This window comes from Stegostoma tigrinum, chromosome 39 (genome assembly GCF_030684315.1).
Source record: "Stegostoma tigrinum isolate sSteTig4 chromosome 39, sSteTig4.hap1, whole genome shotgun sequence".
In the NCBI taxonomy this organism is placed as follows: domain Eukaryota; kingdom Metazoa; phylum Chordata; class Chondrichthyes; order Orectolobiformes; family Stegostomatidae; genus Stegostoma; species Stegostoma tigrinum.
Genome location: NC_081392.1, coordinates 17,129,954 through 17,152,839, shown reverse-complemented (window position 1 = coordinate 17,152,839; position 22,886 = coordinate 17,129,954). Strand labels below are relative to the sequence as shown.

Below are 22,886 nucleotides of genomic sequence, written 5' to 3'. Positions count from 1 at the left end.
ACACTGTAGGGAATCTAATCTAATCATTTAACAAAATACATTTAAAAGAATCATCCAATTAGCTAGGACTGGAGGCACATACAGTCCAGATGAGCTTGTTCTGTTTTAATTATGTTCATTTTCATCCTGGGTGCCAGCCCACAAATGACTAGATTCAAACTCAATATATAACTTCGTGTGATGGAATTTGAACTATACCTTTGTGTTGCCAGTCCAGTACCATACCCACGTAGCTTACTAGGCAATGATAAATAACAATGTTGAGATAGCTTTTTGAAATAATAGGCAAGAGAATCCAACAGCTATTGAGAAGCTTGGCCAACCATCCAATGCCCAGTGGATTGGGAGGCTAGATGTAGTGTTTATATAACCATCTCAGCCAAAAATCAGCTCACCGAACACAGACTTGGTAGTATTTATGGAAGAGCTAATCACTTGATTGGAACAGGCTTTGTTGTAAGCCAATGGGACGAATAAAACACGTACCTCCCACGACCAGCTCAGGCTCAGACATGTCTAATGAATGCCTTCAACCAGATACAAAAAAGGCGCTTACTCCACTTGCAGATTGCATCAGGGTTTCTAAAGTAACAGCTATAAATTATCACTGCAAACGATTCATTGAAGTGGAGACTAGTTGAAGTAGTGCAAAAGATTAGGGTGGGGCTTCAACCTGAGAGGAAACCTTGGGGTGGGGGGGAAAGAGACTGCCTGTGCTGTTTATTGTTACATCCTGACTATCTGTTGTTAAACCTTCATGAGCAAAGTGGTTAGATGTTAAAAAGTGCAGAAAGAAGCAATATAATATTAAGAACAAGTGCTGAAGAAATTGCAGATCAAGGAATTCAACTGGCTTACAAACAGAATAAATGTTCTGGATCAAAGTTAAGCAACTTCCTGTATCTCTGCAAGTCTAATTTGTTACCTTGTCTCCTGCCAGAATCTTGAAGGAGGCCATCACTTGTTCAGCTGTGTCAGTGTCTGTTGTCTCACGTGACATGAAGTCAATAAAGGCTTGGAATGAGACTTCTTCAGTGTTGTTGGGGGCAACAATACTCATTATTCGTGCAAACTCCGCTTCACCCTAGAAGTTAAAAACATTAATTCTTATGACAGAGCCAAGACAAAAAGATACATCATTAAACTAGTCTATATAATGTAATCCCATGTTCTTTCACTTGGAAACATACAACTCAAATGTAGATCAAAAGGGCTAATGATTCTGGCTGACAGTGTGTGCCACTGCAGTCCCAGAACTGGCAGCATTTTTCTTTCCATTTCATCTACAGCATTCCAAGCGTGCAGTTCACTTTGACCAGAAATTATGTCAGGAGCTACAGAAAGCAGACAATCCTAGATCAGTTGCCAGTTTGTCATGTGACAAGAATGTTCTATGTTTGCCTGCCCCAAAAAAGATCTTCAGCTAAAGGGTCAGTGAGGCTACTCAATGAAAAATCACAGTCAAACAATACTGGGAGTTTAGGGTAACATTGAATTCTCAGCCTAAAATTTCCAGGCTATAAAACTGCAGCTCAGAAATTGATGAAAATTACTTTGAGTGAGGACAATTTTCAACAAGTAATTTTCAACAAGGACAACTGCAGGCAGGAATGCTAGCACACCTTCTTCCCTTGGTTTGGGAGGGCATCAGTGAATTAAACAGCTTCGAAAGCCATCCTTGCTAAAGTCAGTTGTCCGAGCAGAGATTGGAGATTCATACTGGCACTTTTCTAGATCACAAACTGTGGAGATCAGCATACTCACTCCCTTCTCAGCCACAAGAGAACCCATTTTATACAAATTTCCTTCTACTTTTCACTTCAAAATATTTAAATATAAAAACACTTAAAATCAAAGTTCAAATTCAAGGATGACTCAGGATTTCTCACTTTATTCTATTCAGTGATCTCTTTCTAGCCATACCTCCAAGCTCAATGTTGTGATCACGAGCTCCAAATGGCAAAAGAAACCTTGAGCATAGAAACTATTGGGATGTCCAGGAACCTTTCATGGTTAAATCTAGCCTTTTCATTTGAAGGTAGGGAGTTTCAGGCTCATCATCTTGGGAAATAACCTCAGCATTATTCAAACTCAAAAATTCAAGGACTGTTCTTATAAGATACTGGCTGGGTTTTCAGCCTGTTCATGCATCAGCCTCAAATCATTTTAATGGAGCGGAAACACTTGGTTGTTAAGGGCAGAAATTGAAAACCTCAATAATTAAATCATATGCCTGCTAGACAACATTTCATGCAAACAAAATCAGGAAACTGAAAAATGTTGCAATTAGTGGCAATTTAATATAACAAGAATCATATTTCCTAATGACTGCCATTGGTTTCTTGTAATACAGTTTTTCTGGTCACTTAAAAATTAATGTTCATTACCTGCCAACACAAAAACTTAGGTCAACATGAAAGCTTTACAAATTCAACTTTGATAAAAGCAAGCTATATTTGCAATAAATAAAATTTATTAAAATGAGCTCGCTTACAGGTCAAGCCCCTGGTATTTCTGGGTGAAGATGTGGAGAAGAAAAGAGGAACCGTACCAGACTGTAGCCCGTAGAGATAAGGAGAGCTCGAAAATCATCAGCGTCCATCAGCCCCGTTCGCTTCTACTCCAACAGGAGCAAGCCAGAAAACAAACACGCACACAGATGGCATAGTACCACAAACATGGGGTTTTTTAAAAAAAAGTTAGGACAAGTTCAGAATCAAATTCAAGGATGGGAGGAGAGAAAAGAAAAAATACAACAAATAGGATTAAGGGATAAGGGAATAGGTCAGAACACAGAATCCAGGACAGAAAATGGAGAAAAAAAAAAGAGTTAGCTATTTACTGACACTTAATACATTCAATTTATCAATACCTGCTGGTCATTTCCAACATCGTAGCCCAAGCTGATAAGGCAGGCTTTAAATTCTTCAGGTCCCAGTTTCCCGGTATGGTCCTACACGAGGTCAGCGAAGCATGCAGATAATATGACGTGTACACACAGCAGAGGATGGTGAGGGGTGGAAACACGAGGGCAGAAAATGGCGTTGATGTAGTTGGTGATGCAGCACAGCATGCACAGTATATGAAGCATGCACATGGGGAGGAAAACAAAAAAAAGTGTATGTAAGGACAAGTGGAAAAAAAACAGTTAAAGAGGTAAATGAAAATGAAACTTATGAATCTTAAACATCTTTTAACTGCAAAATACCATACAAAAATTACTTATGAGAAATGGATAATACAGCTTTGTGCATCTTAAGATTTACACCATTTTGAAATTTCAGGCAAAGTATTTCAAAATCAGGTACGCCCGGCCAATTTGCAATTGGGCTTCAGTCTTGTATCCTTCAGAACTCAAGACTGGGTTACTTATCCAATCAGACTACTGGTCTGTGGTCAAGGTAAAAACGACACCTCAAACATATCTAAATTGTAATAAATTAGTACGAATTCTCTCAATTAAGTATTAAAAAAATCAGGTAGTATTGAATTAAGTGAACAGGGCTGCAAGTACAATTTAATCATTGCAGTTTTACAGTAAATGACAATTTTGTTCTCCAACCAGGAGAAAATTAACACTGTGGTGGTAAATGGAAGGACATTTTTAGAAAGTGTCAACATCAAGTCACAAATAGATGAAAATATGAAAAGATTGTAAAAGATTTGGCCAATAGAAATATTAAGAGCTACACTTCAAAAAACTCTGCTGCTGCTGAAAATTTAGTTCTGATCACAAATAGCTGCAAGCCCGTTAGATACCTGCTGGCAAATGAAATACTAATCTCAGCACCATAACAGTTAAGCTGCACTGCAACAGTGAATGCGCAAATCAAAAACCAATTATTTTCTGCATTCCACAACTGCAAACAGTGCCTTGCATGCATAACTCTTAGAAGGTCTGGAGCATCTCTGCAGGATTTCTGGAGAGATTGTTGAAACACTGGGTAGGATTAGAAAAAAAATCTTTTAAATTGTATTTATTGGAATCGATTTAAGACCAGCTAAAGGACATTTGGACCAATAGCTGAACTGCTGGTGAAAATTTACAAAGGGAAGAGGGGAAATTTGACATTTCCGATATGCACTGAAAATACTGCACTGGAACCTACAATTTTTGTTAAATTTAATTTCCTCAAATGTTTTTGAATAAAATCAGGATTCCCTTCTGCAAAGGTACCAACACAAGCCAAACTCAAACTACTGTTGAGTAATGGTTACCAGACTTGAAGCATTAACAGATTTTTCTTCAGCAATGCTGCCAGACCTGCGGAGTTTTTCCAGCAATTTCTGTTTTTGTTCATGATTTACAGCATCTGCGGTTCTGTTTTTACAAACTACATGTTGAATGAACATGCCCAGGTCACCCACTTCTGTACCAAGCATTTTCAACATGTTCTAGCCTATCAAGACAGTTCATGTCTTGAGGCAATTTGAAAAATGCTGTAAAATTAATGTAACGTATATTTCAGAATTTTGGTCCAAGCTTTAATTTTTGAGCTAGATCAGGACAAGATTAGTACAGCAAATCCCACTGAACCACCTGATATGACACCAGTGGAAGAATAGGAGGCATTTTGCCAAAACTATTGTGCAGATTAGGGAAAAACGCAATATTTAAATATTTTATTTCATCTTAAGAAAAAAAAATCAGTTAACAAATTTTCCAGAAGATGGTTTAATGTAAACAGTAAAATGAACAATTCCCAAGTAATATTCTATATTCTTTAAGAAGCAAACCTGCTGCTATTAAGGTAGAATGACCAGGCTATCGATGGTATAAGTCACAAGGTTTCAAAAAAAGTAATCATGGGCATGTGCAAACAGGATGAAGTGGAATTGCGCACTTGACATTAACATTTAGATTACAAATTCTGGCATAATATGGCATTCGCTATCCCAATTTACCCTGGAAGAGAGCTACAGCATGTTCAAGACTAGCAAGGCTGGGCAATAAGCACTGGCACTTTGTTAATGGCACTAATGTCATGTGTACCATTAGGAGATTACCACAAACTTTGACAAACAAAATGCAATCTATACATTACGATCTGTTTTGAAAATGAGACATCATATTTGCTATCAGTACACAACTATAATCTGAGGCAAACCAGGTAACCATGGTGATCTTTTGATTCCCTCTAAGAAACATTTCGTCTACAGGAAAGACGTGAGGAAAATGGATTGCAGGACATTAGTTTTTAAAAACCAGAAGATAGAGAGCGAGAAGCCCATTTCCTTTTCCTGGTAATCATCCCATAACATTGGTTGAATATCCAATCAAGACAAGATGAGGTCAGTGGCAATGGTTTCCAGGACCTAATGGCTGATGTTCAAGATACAGAATCATAGGGAGTGGCTAGTTGAGGGAAATAGTGGAAGGTATCAGCATGAAACGTAATCTCAGCTATACTCATTTGTTTAATAACATCTCAATTAGAGGAGACAGTTTAACTCTTGGATGAGGTACCAAAGTAAGCATTGTACAATCAAGCAACTTTATCATGGGAAGTGGCAGTATCTCAATGGGGAACAATCCATCCTCATCCTATACAGGAGTTACTAGATAAAAACAGCTATAATCCTGGTCAGTCAATTTCCCACACCCACTCTGGGAAACTCTACATAAAACCTACCACCCTAATGCATGCAACTCGACAACTGGCCAGATAAACATGCTAAGCAACCATTGATGCTTATGTAATCTTAATTCTTGACTTGCATCAAGTTAGACAGTGGCCCTTAAATAATATACTAAGATAAATATTTTGTAATTTAGTACACAAAAGGAAAACTTCCCATATTTATCCTTTGTAATGGTTTACTGTTTCTGTTCACTCAATTAAATCATTTATAGGCAAGTTATGGTCTTCATTGATGCCAAAGTTCAGCATGTGGAACACCGACTAGCTAGCGAGATGCTCGAGTGGGAACTGGAAAAGGCTCAACCTTGCCTTCTCCAAAATATTCCTAAGGATACACTAGCCATTAGAAGTTCGATATAAAGTAAATGTCATGCCTCAGCTACACAGCCTTTGGTTCGATCATACCAAGTACCGAGCTGCTCTGGGCTCCACACTTTGGAAGTACACAAGACTTCCCTGAAAGATAACTCTGCTAAAGTCAAGGCATGAAGGGAGATTACAGAAACTAATGGCTATACTTTCTGGAATTATGAATGAGATAAGTTGACTATAGTTACCAGCTATTAAAAAGGGACCAAAGTACAAAAGTAAAAAAAGATACATTTTGGGGAATCCAGGACTACACAGTTTAAAACAAGTGGAACCAGATCAGGAGTGAAGTTAGAAGTCATGTCTACATGAAAAAGGGAGAAGTTTGGAACTCTCAAATGACAACTGACCAATAATTGAGACAGATAAGATATTAAAAGGGACACATGACTTAGGCAGAAATGGACTTATGGTTCAGTTCAGCCACGACCTCAGGTCAACAGGAACAGGCTCAAAGAGCTGAAGATGTTTCCCCCTCCTTCCCCCAGTCTCCGTTCATAAATGGAAAAGCAAAAACAACTTGTACGGGAGGCTCAGTTTCATATAAATCCACCAGGTTAGTGCCAACAGCTTCTCAAACAATTTAAATCTGGACAAGCAGCAGTCGAGTACCAATAAAACATACTACCAATTTTATGCGTGATTCCAATTTTTACAGAGGTGAGCACATCCTCTCCCTCACCCTCTGATATACTTTTGGACCAGAATGTAAAGTCTAAACTAATCCAACTAAACCCTTCCTTACATAGATAACATTACAGGCACCAATGCAACTTCCTTATTAATCCCTGAAGGACTTAAAGACAATTTCAAACTTAAAATTTAAGTGCAAATTAAAATAACCATATAAAAAAAAATCACAGAATCCCTGAAGTGTGGAAACAGGCCCTTCAGTCCAACAAGTCCACAACGGCCCTCAGACATCCCACCAAGACCCAGACCCAACCCACCTAATCTACACATCCCTGAACACTATGGGCAATTCAGCATGGCCAATCCACCCTAACCTGCACATCTTTGTACTGAGGGGGGAAAATGGAGCACCTGGGGAGGAAACCCACGCAGACATGAGGAGAATGCGCAAACTCCACACAGTTGCCCAAAGCGGAAGAAGTCAAACCCAGGTTCCTGGCACTGTGAGGCAGCAGTGCTAACCACTGAGCCACGATGCCATCCTCATGTGCTGAAGAAATGCAAATTACAGTTCATGCACCACATGTATGTTCAAAAATTATGTAATTATCAAACTTCATCCTGGGTGAATGAATCAAGCATAACTGTGGCATGCGTGATGAAAAAAATTTATACAACTCAGTGCAACTCACCATTTAAGAGGAAATACACTAAAAGCTAGTCAATAGTTTTGTAGGTACTGGACACAACATTTCAATGTTGGAAAAACAAACGACAACCAAGAAATCAACCGGTAATACAATTCTTCACATGCATTAACTGAAATAGCTACATTAGAAGAGATTTTTTGTTTTAAATGTTGATTTGTCCAGAATGTGTCTTGCGATAAGGGATTTTCCTTATTCAACACACCATGTTTTTAAGCAGTTAACAGTCAAAGTTACAATTGTTTAACAGTTGCAATCCAAACTATAATAAAATGGGAGACAAATTCTCTTGACGCAGCTACAACTCAAGGGTTGGCATTTATGCACATATGAATTAAGCTCCAGACAAAAGGGGATATTTTTCTGGTTTGTAAACCACAGGATGAAGGCACCCAGCAGATGCTTTCTGAAGTGTTCAGCCAATTACATCTTTCAAATTCATCCAAAGTGACTACATTGTATAAATAAAATGCTTTAAAGTCTTTCCTCCACTAATCTCCTTCAAAATAATCTGGTAAATTTAAAAGTTCCATTCACCCACCTCATCAAGCAAACTGCAGTATAACAATGGGAATTCAGAATTTGTACTAGGGAGAATTCAGGAACAGCTAGAGGGGCCCATGAACGTCAGCCTAGCTAGTTCATCCACATTCTGAGCATGAATTAGTAAAAACATGATTTTTAAGTGTCACATGGAAGCAGACCATTACACTATTTCTGGGCCTGCGCAAAGGGAAGCAGCTGTGATCTTCAGTTGCTGTCTCAGAAAGAAATTCAAAGAGCTCTGCCCTGTAAACAACACTGGATAGGCACAATCAACAAAATGAACAATACACCATTATTTTGTTGATCACAAAACATCAAGTTGATTAGCACAAGTTCCTCTATTTTGAGATTCGAGAGATGCATCTGGTTAAACAACTGCAGAGCTTAAGTGGAGAAAAACTGAAGGGCGATTGCACATTTATATCACTGATTCTGTTTCCAGTAACAGCAAATTAATTACACTATCAAAGTATAAACTGGAGGCTGTTATAATGAGCTTGGGAATCTGATGTACTGATTATGTCTAATTTAGAGAAAACCAGCAGTATAATCTGGCTTTAGTACATAGAAATGCAGAAGGTGGAATAGTCTAGCATCAGGTCATTGCACAAATCAGCAAATAATTAAGGCCTACATCTATACATTGAAACTCAAACCATCCAGGTAACAAAACAACTTCAGTAGCATCAGCAAATAGCACTAGCCACAGAACTGTATAAAGTGCTTATCTTAAATGTTGTAGAGCAAATCACCTTACATCTACCTGGTATTATTCATAAATTGATAAATGGTATGCACACAAGTAGTCACAAAACGCACCTTGTCAAAGTGATTAAATGACGATCGGAACTCATTCAGTTGATCCTGGCTGATGCCTTTTGCATCACGGGTGAGGATTTGGTTTTCTATTTCATTGATGGTTCTGGCAATTGTGGTCAACAGCTGTTCCCAGCCAACTCTGATGTGCTTTTACATTTAAAAACAAAGCAAATTAAGTTGTGGTGTTAAGACAATTTTTGGTGTAAATCTCACAGTAGGAAACATAAACAAAAATTGAAGGTCAAAGCCAAATCATAGGCTTGCAGTTTAAAGTAATTTTTTATTTAAAGCTGGCCTCATTATAAACTGGGCAGTATATTATAACTAGGCACATTCAATACTAGTAAAGTTGCCAACTTAATTAACTCCTTTCCGGATCAAAGTAATACCCGGTTCTGCAAGATCTGGTGCAAGCCACAAGATTATCAAAAGCCATAGTTACACAGCAAACAGAGCAGACATGGAGCTTTTAATGTGGAAGCTTGGATTTGCTTGTGCCATGCTTCCCTGGAAAATGCTACAGTGTGCATAAGTATTACCATGAGAACTCTGCTTGCCACCCATGGTTCTACTTAAAATAATATAGAAAAGCAAGCAGTATAATCTGATTAGAAATTCCAAACCAGAACAGTCCACTTAAGTATACTACAAAGTGCACAAAATTAAATGTTAATACTATGCTGATTGGAGTACAAGTTCAGCAAATGCTAAGAGCTATCTGAAAGCCAATTTGTGATCTTAATGTGGCTAATTTGGCATTGTACAGTGATTCTGCTTTGCCAATATCAAGTTAAGTATAAAAATGTGGCACCAAATCAGGTGAGCACAATAGGCTGGGAGCTGCATTCTGACAATTATAAAACCTGGTTCAATCTCACTTGAAGTGAAATACAGTTCTGTGTTTTATACATTCAGGATGATATCAAGGCCTTGGCAAAGACACAGAACAGAATTACTGGAGTGAAATCAGGAATAAGGAGTTTGAATTAAGCACTGGCTGGAATATTTTAGAGCACAGAATATCAAGGGAAGATTGAGGGGTGTCAAAATGGGCAGGATGATGGCTCAGCTTCACAGCACCAGGAACCTGGAATCAATTCTTGAGGAAGTGGAGGATGCAGGTACAAGTTTAAAAGACATCTTGATAAGTACATGAATAAGAAATATTTGCAAGGACATGGGTCAAGTGCATGCAGATGGAAATAGTTTAGTATGTGATTATAGTCAGCATGCACTGGTTAGACCAAAGGGTGCGTTTCTGTGCTGATTCTTTATGACCGTCTATTTGGAGTTTGCATCTTCATCCTGTGTCGGTGTGGGTTTCCTCTTGGTGCTCCAGTTGCCTCCAGTGGACTGGCTATGTTAAATTGTCCATAGCTTCCACAGGTGTGTAGGCTAGGTGGATTAGCCGTGGTGAATGAACAGATTAGAAGGCTAAAGCTGGGTCTGGGAGGGATGCTCTTTGGAGGATTGATGCAGACTTTATGGGCTGACAGCCTCTATCTGCACTGTATGGATTGTGATTCTAAAATATTGATTCACTAGATAGAAGGAAACTATTTTACTCAAGGATCAATAACCAGAATACACAACTTAAAGGTCAATTTGCAAAGCGGGGGCATGAGAACATGGCATTTATACAGTCAATTTTGATCTAAAACGCGTTGTTGAAAAGGTATGATGGAAGCACAGTCATCTCCAGAAAAGCAACTAGATTTATATTATTCATTCATGGGTTATGACCATGGCTGGCAATACCAGCATTTATTGCACATACTAATTAGCCTGAGGTAGTGATGAATTGCTTTCTTGGACTACTGGAGTCAGTCAATCTTCACCAGAAGTGCTGATATAGCAAGAGATTTTTAAGATTTTAGCCCAACAATCAAGGAATGATGACATATTCTCCAAGTCAGATTGCAAACCTTTGGAATTCTGCTGAACAGATCACTGTGGTCATTCAGGAGTACATTCCAGTTGGTGATCTCTAAATGGCAGTAACCAAGCGATATGGGAATAGGGCAAGAAATGGGTTTGAGGCAGAAAAATCTTAATATCAGAGCAGGTTCAAAGGCCTACTTATGCTCAAGTGCAAGATGTGCATCAAAACTCTCCCTCAGAGATAGAAAGCAGAAACAGGTGAAATGCACAACTGGCACTAAATGACTAGAAATTCTAACGCTCTATAGCAATTAGCATGCAGCTGATCTTAAGTAGGTGTCAACTGATAGATTCCAAAAGCTATAATCAGTACCTCCATCGTATAGTTGGTGTGCTTGTTATCAAAGATGAGCGCCTCCTGGATGAGCTGATGATCCTGCTCCAATTTCTCAATGTTTGGTTTGTAATTGATGATACTGCTCTCATACTGCTTCAGTTGATTTAGTTGGTCTTCCAGTGTGCCATGCATTTCAATAGAAATCCGACCAATTTCCTAATTACAACATTAAAAAATTAGACGGTGCTTGATACAACCGTGTGTAAACTTAATGCCTAGTTTATTCCCCTGAGCTGATGTTAGCTTGCACACAGGCTCTTTCAACTGTAGGGAACTGGGCAGTTTGTTTTGTAACTATGATGGATAGCTTTATATTTAGGTAACAAGCTGGTTACTTTTATATTAACCATCATATAATAAATTCTGATACTGGCTATAAAGACCAAAAGGATGTTCAACTTGAGAGTTTGCCAATCACCTTCCTCTCCAGTAATGGATTTATTATTTTTCTTTACATGAAACAAAAGATACATAATTTATACCCTTTTGGAACTTGGATTTCTAAGGAGTCTTGGTAAAATCAAGACCAGTCCTTCTGGAACGATAACTACATCCAACATTTAGCCAGAATAGACGACTGCAAACTCTTGGGGGATCAAAAAAAACATTTATACATGACAGAAACACTTAAGCTGTTACATTCAATTCAGAAGATTCGAGCATAAAAGTTTTATTTTTAGCTCAGCGTACACCAAATGTTGAGTGTAGAATTCAAATTTGTTTCTTTAGTAAAGACGATGATTCCAGAAACGAGTTTCCGCAGAAGAGCAGTTTGCGAAACTTCCAAATTGGAAGAGTTTGATTGAAAATCCAGGAATGGAGAAAGCTTATATTTGAGAAAATGTCATGTCAGCAAAATTGGAAAGTGAACTCAACAACCCCACAAATCAACAGAAAGAAACCTGGAAGAGTCAAGCTAATGAACCCGATAAGTACCAGATTAGGGGCTGTCATTTCTTTGGGCAAGGGTCTCTAACAAAAAAAATATCAGTAAAACAAGTTCAAACATTTTTAGCTGTGTTTTAACATTATTCTTGGTAGTATTGATTGTTTTGGATAATAAATTTTGATGAACAATATCTACACTTTTGTCTGAACAGATGTCTGATGAACAACCACATTAACCAAGTTAAAAAAAGAAAGCCAGGTTTCATTCAAGGATCTTGCTTATCCAGTAGTGCCATCAGCTAAGATCAGAAAACAATAGTCTCTGTTCTACCTGGATCAATATTATAGTCCTACAGTTTGAGCAATGACTGTGGAAAACAGTGACTAGAAGTAATAGGGTAACTTAAAACAGGCACTTCTATTAAATGCTACTTAAATGCTTCTTCAAAGCTTCACTTATCAAGTTTTCCTCAGGCTGGAGTCACAAGTCACATTACAGTGTCATCTAACCATTCATTTCATCACCATCATGAAATCTTTCCTTCTTGAATCATTGCCAAAACGCCAAGCATTCAGTACAATTCAAAAGTACGATTGCAGCTTTCCGAACATTGGCATTTACCAAGCATTGTAATTCAAGTCCAAATATGGTAGAATCAAAATAAATTAGTTATGCTCTAAGCTACAAATAATACAAAGTGTTAAAACCCAGACGAAAGTTGGGAATAATGGATCCTTATCAGGTCGGCAGGTGTAACTAGTTGAGTGCCAGAAGGATCAGCCCTAGGGTCTCAAATTATTAACCATCAATATTAACGACCTGGAGCCAGGGCAGAAAGTAAGTATCTAAATTTGCTGATAAAGTGTAGAGCTGGATGAACACAGCAGGCCAAGCAGCATCTCAGGAGCACAAAAGCTGAAGTTTCGGGCCTAGACCCTTCATCAGAGAGGGGGGGATGGGGAGTGGGAACCAGAATAAATAGGGAGAGGTGGGGGGAGGCGGACCGAAGATGGAGAGAAAAGAAGATGATGGGTAGAGAGGAGAGTATAGGTAGGGAGGGGATAGGTCAGCCCAGGGAAGATGGACAGGTCAAGGAGGCGGGATGAGGTGGTACCTACCACCTCATCCCGCCTCCTTGACCTGTCCATCTTCCCTGGACTGACCTATCCCCTCCCTACCTCCTCACCTATACTCTCCTCTCTACCCATCTTCTTTTCTCTCCATCTTCGGTCCGCCTCCCCCCCCCTCCCTATTTATTCTGGTTCCCACTCCCCATCCCCCCCTCACTGATGAAGGGTCTAGGCCCGAAACTTCAGCTTTTGTGCTCCTGAGATGCTGCTTGGCCTGCTGTGTTCATCCAGCTCCACACTTTATTATCTTGGATTCTCCAGCATCTGCAGTTCCCATTATCACTATCTAAATTTGCTGTCAGGTGGGAAGGCATGTTGTAGGACGACATCAGGAATCTGCACGGGGATTGCACAAAAACATGGAGTTTAATGTAGGAAAGAGTGAGGTAAGAAAGTATTAGAAATCACAAAATGATAAGTGGGATTAAGCTCAACCTCTAGTTTTTGTTTCAGTCCCATTAACACAATGCCACCCGTACCTAAAACATGTAAACAGTCAACATATCAGCTAGAGTTTTAGAAGCAAAAATGTCTAATCAGTGTTATTGTAGAGTTATCATTAGAGCTACACAAAATTCAGGAGCTACAGTCAGAATAACTGTACGAAGATCCACACTAATTTCAGTCTGTAGACAAAGCAATGACAAAAAAAAATATGTGTTGTTAAAATCCAATGAGTGGTCATACTGGATAAGTCAAATCTCAGACTGAAACCTTGACAGCCAAGTTTTATTTTTGCAGTTTAGTTACTGTGGCTGTCATTGGCAGTCAAATGACTATGTTAATTGTTCTCTAAAAAGCAAAACAAGTTTAATACACAAAATGGAACAGACAAAGATAACCACAATCAAGAAAAGTCTTAAAACAGCAAAAGGCATATTTCAACTCTTTTCCCAGAAATGTCTGTATAAAGACATAACCCCAAAATATCATTGATCTTAACTCAGGTTTTTTTTTAAGTTGACAAGCAGAGCTGCATTTCCTTTAAGAGGGCTTTCCAGGATATGTTTATTTTACAAAATCAGAGATACATTAGCAATGTCGTTGAAGTAACCAATGTCTTCCTGAAAAGCCCAAACTACTTAAACCGCAAGTTTAAGACTGCTTTCCAGCCTGGTTGGCCAGAACTAAACTGACCTTCTGCTGGTATGGAATGGTTCTTCTCAAATCGAAACCTGACTGTTGCCCTAGTCTACCTTTCTGTATGTCACAGAAGTTTGACTGTGTTCAATTAGCTCAAGGTAGTTTATCTAGTCACTAAGTTTAAGTCATATGTTTCTTGAGAAATAATGTTTGAATTGTTCAACACAACCTGACTTATCAAAAGAAACAAGTCACATTCACAGAACTGAAAACAAATATTTTCCTCCACATTCAAATCTAAGTTTTCCAATGGCAAGAATATAATCAAACCTTTATCACTTCATAACTCAGTTGTGTATACCAAAACAATTTCCCAACCTGCATTTTTGTCTGAATCCAGGGTCCAACAACATTAGCCTTATTTGCAAACTGTTCACGCAGGTGTTCGTTGGACTGTTGCTTGTTAAATTCTGCTTGCAAGGCTTGGTCCCGTGCTGGCACAAACTGTTGAACCTACAGGTGAGTGAACAAGTTAATAATCAAGTTTTGTTCAAATACAAAATACGCAAATTCTTTTACTTGCCCCTCCAGTTATCTCAATCTGCACCCACCTCCACCCTGACTCTTTGGACCATTACATCAATTCAAATGCCATGCTGAGACTTACCCACCTATAATTATAGCTCAGTATGTGCAATAAATGGCATGTTCTCAGACTTCAAGACAGGAAAAATCTACATTCAAATCAAAGCTCTTAGGCCTTTGTACAAACTATTTTGGACGCTGACCGCCTTTAGCAGATTCTTACCTTATCCCATTTATCATTAATACTCTGTGAAGTGATAGATGTGTAAGGATTTACACCAGATAATTTGATATTATAGGACTGAGCAATCTTCATCATTTCATTATGGATGCCCAGGATGGCCTCGCGCTCTTTGTCAGCATCTGGCAATGTTTCTTTGAATTGTTCATGTGCTGCAATGAGACCCTAAATGCAGGGAAAAAACCAAATTAACTAGGGTATGAAAGCAATATTAGAATAGAACAGCAACTGATTGTCACCTGAATTTATGAAGGTGTAGTGAGATGCGTACAAGTAGCCACAATTCAACACCATTTTAATTATGCAAATTACAAAAAATATAAACTGAGACAAAGTTAGGACAATGTTCATCTTATTCCCTCCATTACCTTACTTTATTTTTCTGCACATACACACAATTGAACATAAATGTGTTTGAAACAGTTTTCAGTTTGTACCTGGATCTCCTCAGTGGTATGAACGATAAACATGTCTTGCAAATCTTCCATCGCTCCCTCCATCCAGTTATTGAAAGGTGCAGCTCTTTTGGCATATTCCAGGTATAACTGATCAATTGTTTCCTGCAGTTTTTCAGTCCTCTGTTGAAATAACAGGTTTATATTTTAAAAAACTACTCCATATTTGTCAAAGTGCTTAGAAAGCAGCCAATTTCTTGGTAAATTAAACTGATAGAGGTATTTAAAAAGAAAACATGATACCAGAGATGAGCAGGCAGCAGCCTAGGTGTTGTTGGACTGCTAACAAGACACTAGGTATGTTCTGGGGAAACTGGGTTTGAATCCCACCACAAAGGCAGAATTTGAGTTCAATAAAAATCTGGAATTAAGAATCTATTGATGATCATGAATTTTTCAACTGCCAGAAAAACCCATCTGATTCACTATTGCCCTTTAGGGAAGGAAACTGCCATCCTTACCTTGTCTGACCTACATGTGACTCCAGACCCACACAATAACGTAGTTGACCTTTAATTGCACTGAGCAACTGGGGTTGGCCAATAAATGCTAGCCAAGCCAGCTATGCCCTCATCCCATGAATAAATGAAAAGCACATTTCTGTACCTCTAAGCACACAAGAACAAATGGACTTGTCGTGATGAAGAAATACCTGGCCATTACAGGGACAGAACACAATCTGAACTATGAATGAGATTAGTGTTTTGCAGTAAAAGTATGTACTTGCATTTATATAACATTTCTCAAACATTGGCCCACCTCCTGTTGCTAAGGTGCTCATTCAGCCCTTGATCCTGTTCCACCATTCAACAAGACCAAGGCTGATCTGTGGCCTAACTCCATATACTTTAGCCCATATGCCTCAACACCTTTGCTTAACAAAACTCTCATTCATATTTGACAACTGACCCATTTGTGGTAGAGTTCCAAACTTCTGAGTTCTGTGCACACAGAATGGTAGAAGTACCCAACCAATGAAGTACTTGAGGTTTAGTCATGGCTGTATTGTAGGAAACGGTTGCCAGTTTGCAGAAATATTCCAACAAAATATGCTCATGACTAAATGATCTTTGCGTTGCTGATGGAAGAATAAACATTGGCCTAAGCTCTCACTTGCTCTTCAAAGAAATGTCACTATCATAAATATTTTATATTCACCCAAGCAGGGAGATGGCATCACTGTTTAAAAGCACATTAAAAAATCCCGTTTGACGAATAAAATAGCTAAGAGGAAAAGGGAACCCTTCTCTAATACCCAACTCAAAAAAAAAACTGAATATTGCAGTCTTGGTGAACTGATTGCAAAACAAAATGCTTTCCAATCAATTAATCTGAAGCCACCACCACCAGATGAGTCAGCTGGCACTAAAATTTCATTGTAATGTACTGATCACATCACATTCGCATGAACATGAAATCCAATGCTTAGGTCTTACTTCTAGGGCATCCCTCCTGCTCTGTGTCAAAGAGCCCAGAGTATCCCAGTGGTCACAGATAGTCTGGCAGCGTGCATTTACATTAGGAGAATCATAATAATCCAGGTCACTGTTGAAGGAAGGATTGAAAAGTTTAGTTAGCTCTAGTAACAGCCTGAGACTGCAGGCATTTCTTTTGCCATAAGTTAGGAGATAAATGTGAATTGATGATAACATATGGGCAATTGGGGGAAGGAAATAATATTGTTTCCTCCTTAATATAGCATAATTGTTTTTGATTTCATAAGTGTAGAAAAATCTAAACTCAATGGCATCAGTTACAAAAACTGATATAACATTGGCTACATGGTCGGTGCAAACAATTGTATAATTGTGCATACTTGAGTTCTTGTGCAATAGCAGCAATCTGCTCCACTCTGTCTTGGTGAGCTGCCAGATCACTCTCAAATGCTTCATGTTTCTTCAGCAAGGCTTTAATGTCAGCCAGCGTAGCTGTTTCATAGTCTTTCTGTGTCAACATTGCCTCTTTATCTGGAAGATGATGATAAAGCAAGAGAGTTTAACCTGACAGTTTTATCTAAGAATGAAGAGGTGGCGCTCTTAATGCTTATTCGTATTTAAGAGCAAGTTAAAAAACCTGCTTAAGAAAAATATTTCCAAATATTTATTCTTAGAAACAATTCCAAAACATCAACAGAAGTTAACTCACTTAATCACTCAATAGGCTAGTAGAATACTAGGCTACTTACAACAATAGTTCAAAGTGACATTTAGAGTAATTGTCTATTCTTAATACTACTGTAACAATCTTCATATTTGTCACATTGATTTCACTAAAACGTTTTTAGGTTGGCCTGTGAAGGCTTTTCTACTCCAATGGAACCGCTTACCATCTCTGCAACTGGCCAAAGATTTTACTGATTCCGCAGCCCCAGCATTAATCTTATCTGGCAGGGGAGGTCAAACTTGCAGCCTCAATGGCCACAAACAACACCTAAAGGTATAATGCCCCTGAAATCCAAGCTTTCAATTCCACTTGTATTTATTTTCACATTAATGCTCCTGTTTGAATTTGTGCAAGTCTAGGCTAGAAAAAGAAAATTGTAAAGAAAGCGCAGAAAATTAAACAGATTTATTTTTGCAGTAGTTACAGATATTGAGGACAGAATCAATTTTAAGTCTACTCCCCTCACCCCCCCCAAAATCTATGGCAGTTAATATAACCCACAAAGGCAAAAGGCCTGAACATCTGGGCTTGCCGTACAGATATAATCACATGTGGGGCTCAACTTTGTCAGGGTGTAAATATTCTAGGTTCCCACATCTGAACATGCCAGCTTCATACCCAATTTGAAGTGTGAAACTTCCAATAGTCAGTAACATTAAAAACAGTGTGACTGGTACAGGGAAGACTGGAAAATGGCAAGTGCTGCATTCCCTGCACCAAAAAAAGTTTCAAATAAGCTCAGCAGCTACCAGGTCAAGCAGTTTAATCTTGATGGAAGAGTTCCTACAAACAAAGATGACTAACAGTCACTTGGACAAATGTGAACTGAAGAAAGCCTGCCTGAATTCAAGACAAATCATGTTTAATTTGTTTGTTACCTCAAAGCTAAGAAACCTGTTCTAGTATATGCAGACTACCAAATGGCATTTGATTAAGTACCACATAACAAGCTTATTAGCAAGTTCTTGTGGTAGTATCCCTACCTCTCTGCCAGCAGGCTTGGGTTCTAATCCCACCTGCTCTGAAGATAACATTTCTGAACAGGCTGATTGGAAAATAAAAACAGAACAAAGCTTGGTTAGCAAAATTAAAGCCCAGAGTAAAAGTAACAGTAGCAACGCAAAAAAAAGCTAACCAAGTGGCAGAAAAATCAGCTAGAGCAGTGAACAGATGCTTTTCAGATTGGAGGTCACCATTAGCACTTCTAATTTTCTTGACTAAGATTCACACAGTCATCAGGGGACAATGTGTGAGTGACAAAATTAGAAAGTATGTTAACTATAGGGATATTGATAGACCAACAGGCCAGTGGAACAAGTACACACTGCAGTTTTAACATAAGAGATGTGAAGTTTTGATAAGAGGAATGCAAAATAAAAAATGATACAATTCTGAAAGACAGAGGTAACTTGGGGGTATCTATGAACAAAAAGCACAGGAGCAAACTTCATTCACTATTACAGATCAGAGCTGATCGATCAGTACACTTTCCCCACATTACCCCCAAATCATTGAAGGCGACAGGAAAGATTGAGGTGGCGGCTTAAGGTAAACAGGATCCTTGTTTGAATAAATGGTAAGGAATATAAAAGCAAGAAGGTCACTGAACTGTAAAACAATGATTCAACCTCAACTGGGGTTGTGTTGAAATCTAAGCACCACACTTTGTAAGTGCATAGGAGGGGGTGCAAAAGAATTTTACAAGAATGGTTCTGGCAACGGGGAACTTTAGTTACAAAAGGGTAAATTGACAGATTCCAAACAGGCTAAAGCTGTTATTTGCAAAGGTTTAGAAAGTGTTATTTAATATATATAAACATATGTATGTATGTGAAAACATTTGTTTCAAACAAAACCTATCCATCCTTTAAACAGTAACAGCTCTAGTCTACAATAACGTTGCAAAAAAGCTGATATGGATTTACAAATAGAGTCAGATGCTGCTTAAATGCTGCAAGAGTACCTGCTTCCACTACGCCCTCAGACAGCATATTCCATACTTCTACCACCCTCTCAATGAAATTTTTGCAGGTCTCCTCTGAACCACTTGCTCCTCACCTTAAACTCATTGGGATATCTATTATAACTAGTATGTCTGAAATTCTGTATATTTCAACCAGATTTGCCACCACCCCCTCAGCCTCATCTGATCCAAGGAAAACAAGCAATCTTTCTTCATAATAGACTTTTCATTCCTTTTGAGACCGTGGCAACCATAACTCAATGTTCCATTTGTTACCTAACCAAAGTTTAAATAGAGTGCTAACATTTTAAAGATTGGGAAAGGGGGTGTTGAAAAGACAATGACACGAACAGGGATTTAGCTAAATGATGTGAAGAAACTCAATTCACAGCGTGAATCAAAAAGGACCTCAAGCTAATGACATCTGTTAATTCAGTTCCTGACTTCATCTGGCAATGAGGTCTACCAAATTTTTCAGCTAATATCAACATTATGCACTTTAAACAAAATAAATAACTTTACGTAAGTAATGAAGGCGCCCTGCTCAGATTCCATTAACATGTCTTTCAGACACTTATGAACAATGCAATCTAGCTAGTTTAACAACGTGAATTTAATCTGTGCATTGATGCAGAGAGGCATGCCAAGGCATTTTGAGATATCCATCAGAAAAGTAAATGGTAACCTGGAAAGATGAAAATAGAAGTGATGCCCAAAAGCCTGCTTGAAGGGATCAGTTTCAAGGAGGTTTTTAAAAAAGGAAGGACAGAAAGTCTGAAATTTTCAGCAGCAGTTTCCAGACTGCAGAATTGAGACAGCTGAAGACGCCGACACCCACTGATGGTGAAAACTTAATTCTTCCATCTCCAGCTTCTACATGTTGCTGGATGAGATTGCAGAAGCCGGTTAAGGCGGAGGTAAGAAGATTTAATGAGTACAATGATTCTGAGTTAGGCCATTGGGAGAGAAGGACCAAGCAAAGTACAAAGCTGTAGACAAGTGCTGCAAGGATGTCAACAAATTGGTACTATAGCGTGCAAGTAAGCAGCCAATGGGCAGTGTTAAGGATAGTCCAAATGAGAGGTTTGACAGTCGCACAAGAGCTTCATTAGCAGGGGAACCCAGTTACAGCAACGTTACGAAGCATGGAAGGAAGCAATTAATGAGGAATAAAAGATTGATTTTTAAACCAAGCTCAAGATCCAAAAGAACACCAAAACCAAAGTTGAACAGAGGTTTGCAGTCCACATGCTTTACCATCTCATCAGGCACATCGTAAGAGGTGATCGGATGCTGATCATTGTTTCAAAGCTGTGTGTAATGTTTATTGCACAGCATTCATTTATAGGGTTTTTCTCTGCTTATCACTCAAAGTCAGGTAGTTACCCAGATTTGCATTATCCAATCTAGTAAACATGCAGTAAATATTGCAAGAACTTGTTGCTTTCACACCCAAGCTTCAAGGTAACTCAATTCACCGGCATGATTTGCAAGTTAAAAATTGGACAGTTTGCATTTGTTAGTATTTTTCTCCTTCCAGAACAGGAGCACTAGGTCTTTAGTCCTTGGGCTCCTTTACATCTGTTCACCTATTTACCACAAGAAATATATTTAAGATTATGCCAGATCAGTTAAGATTGTCCAAGCACATTAATTACAGCAATCATTTTTGAAGCTGAGTAAAGGACAGTTTGATTATGAGGCCTTGTACTAAAGCCTACCAACAGGAAGAAAGAAATATTCTTCAACTGTCAGTTAAGTTTACTCCAGGATGCTTGAAAAGCTTAGTCGTCGCAAAATGTGCATCACTGCACTGCCAGGCAAATCAGGAAATCCACAAGCTTTTCTTCTTTCAGATTTATAGCCAAATAGCTTGATTGACGCATTCACACAACACAATGCTTAGAAATGCAGGAAATATTCCAGAAGTTATTTTCAGCACTCAGGAGGTACTGAGTGGGTACACAAGACGAGCAGATCTACCCAGGTCACAAATTCTCAAAGACAGCAAGAACAAAAAGTTAGCAAAACACTGACATGTACAAGTCAGATGCAATGCAAGTCTTGGGTCAATTATACTTTGAAGCTCATTGGGACATTAGCCCACATTAATGATGCAAAAGAATGTCAAGTTACTGCTATTAACTAGTGGTGTTGTTGCTCTCAATTTGCCAAACTGAAAAAATGACCTTGAGAAACAAAGTCAAATGTGTGATCAGTGGAATCTTAAATTTTCTTCCTTTATCTGCATTATCCATTATCTTCCAGCAATATCAGAAGTCCTGTTTCCAGTTGAAGGTTCCTTAAGTTATTTAGAATGCTTCACTAAATTTAACAGCTCTGCTTTAATTCTGTGCCTGTATATTACAATGGTCTGAATGTTAAGCAGTTATTACCTTTGGTCCAATCTTCATGAATGGTGGCTTTTTGCCTGAACTTTTCTGCCAAATGATCAAGTCTTTCCAGTCTCCTTATCTCATTCAGCAGCCATTCCTCATAGCCCTTCTCCGCCTGCTCCAGCCCTTGCCATGCATTATTAATATCCTACAACACAAGAGATTGTATTAGTCTATGGATACCATCCAAGAATCAGTGATGAGAACAGCTTAAAGCTAGGTTTAACCTCCAAGTTACATTTCAATCAAGTGCCCCAAACACATACGAACAAGTGACCATGCACCCAGCTCAGATTCCATTGCTGGGCTTCTCCTTGCTTCAGATTGGGGTGTGTTACAAACTGAGAAGCTAATTGCTACATTAGATAATGATTCTATTATTGCAACATCACATACTAGTTTAAAAAGATGAGCAAGATGATTGGTCTGTTGAGAAAATCTTACATGACTGCATCCACAAAATTTTCTGCATACCTCTGGTTCTAAAACATTTCAATTGACTACCTTGTGTAATTGATGCTAGAGCAGAACAATATACCACAGCATTAAACATATCACAGAGGAGATAAACAACTAGTCTATTCATTTCTGGCGGTGGTGCTTAAAAAGATGGAATGTGGTGGGCTAGGACACCTGTAGAAATATTTCTTTCCTTAGTGGAAATTCATATAAAACATTGCACTAAAATCAAGGAGTTAGGAGGTAGGAGGTAGGAGATACTACTTAATGCTTTGAATGGGGTATTAAATATTAGGCCAAAAGAGCTAACAGCAGAGAATCTACAATCAATTTGGGTTGGAAGAAAGAACAGGAGCACATGGTGGCAAAATAGTAATGCAACTCAATAAATAAATCAGACACTCATCCTAATGATTGGGGAGAAGGGCTCAGCTCCCACAATGACGGTCGATGAAATTTAAACTTGATTAACAAACGTGGGTTTATAAAACTGAAAATCGTGACCATGAAACTTGCATCAGTTATTAT

The 22,886-nt window shown here is 38.6% G+C and overlaps 1 protein-coding gene across 5 annotated transcripts in view; it reads right to left on the bottom strand.

Annotated features, from left to right (window-relative positions):
* The window catches only part of LOC125447760 (alpha-actinin-1-like), a 106,562-nt gene that overhangs the window by 1,080 nt on the left and 82,596 nt on the right, over window positions 1-22,886 (bottom strand). For 2 of the 5 annotated variants that reach the window (XM_048522452.2, XM_048522451.2), the window contains exons 11-20: window positions 21,900-22,047; window positions 17,194-17,344; window positions 16,814-16,922; window positions 15,360-15,500; window positions 14,905-15,087; window positions 14,475-14,609; window positions 10,971-11,150; window positions 8,717-8,863; window positions 2,552-2,617; window positions 926-1,084 (exon numbers count right to left, since the gene is read on the bottom strand). In XM_048522452.2, coding sequence (XP_048378409.1) covers window positions 926-1,084; window positions 2,552-2,617; window positions 8,717-8,863; window positions 10,971-11,150; window positions 14,475-14,609; window positions 14,905-15,087; window positions 15,360-15,500; window positions 16,814-16,922; window positions 17,194-17,344; window positions 21,900-22,047 — 1,419 coding nt within the window. Of the gene's footprint in view, window positions 1-925; window positions 1,085-2,551; window positions 2,618-2,872; window positions 2,954-8,716; window positions 8,864-10,970; window positions 11,151-14,474; window positions 14,610-14,904; window positions 15,088-15,359; window positions 15,501-16,813; window positions 16,923-17,193; window positions 17,345-21,899; window positions 22,048-22,886 lie in introns of all 5 variants that reach the window. The other 3 variants (XM_048522450.2, XM_048522449.2, XM_048522453.2) reach the window with 2 other exon arrangements.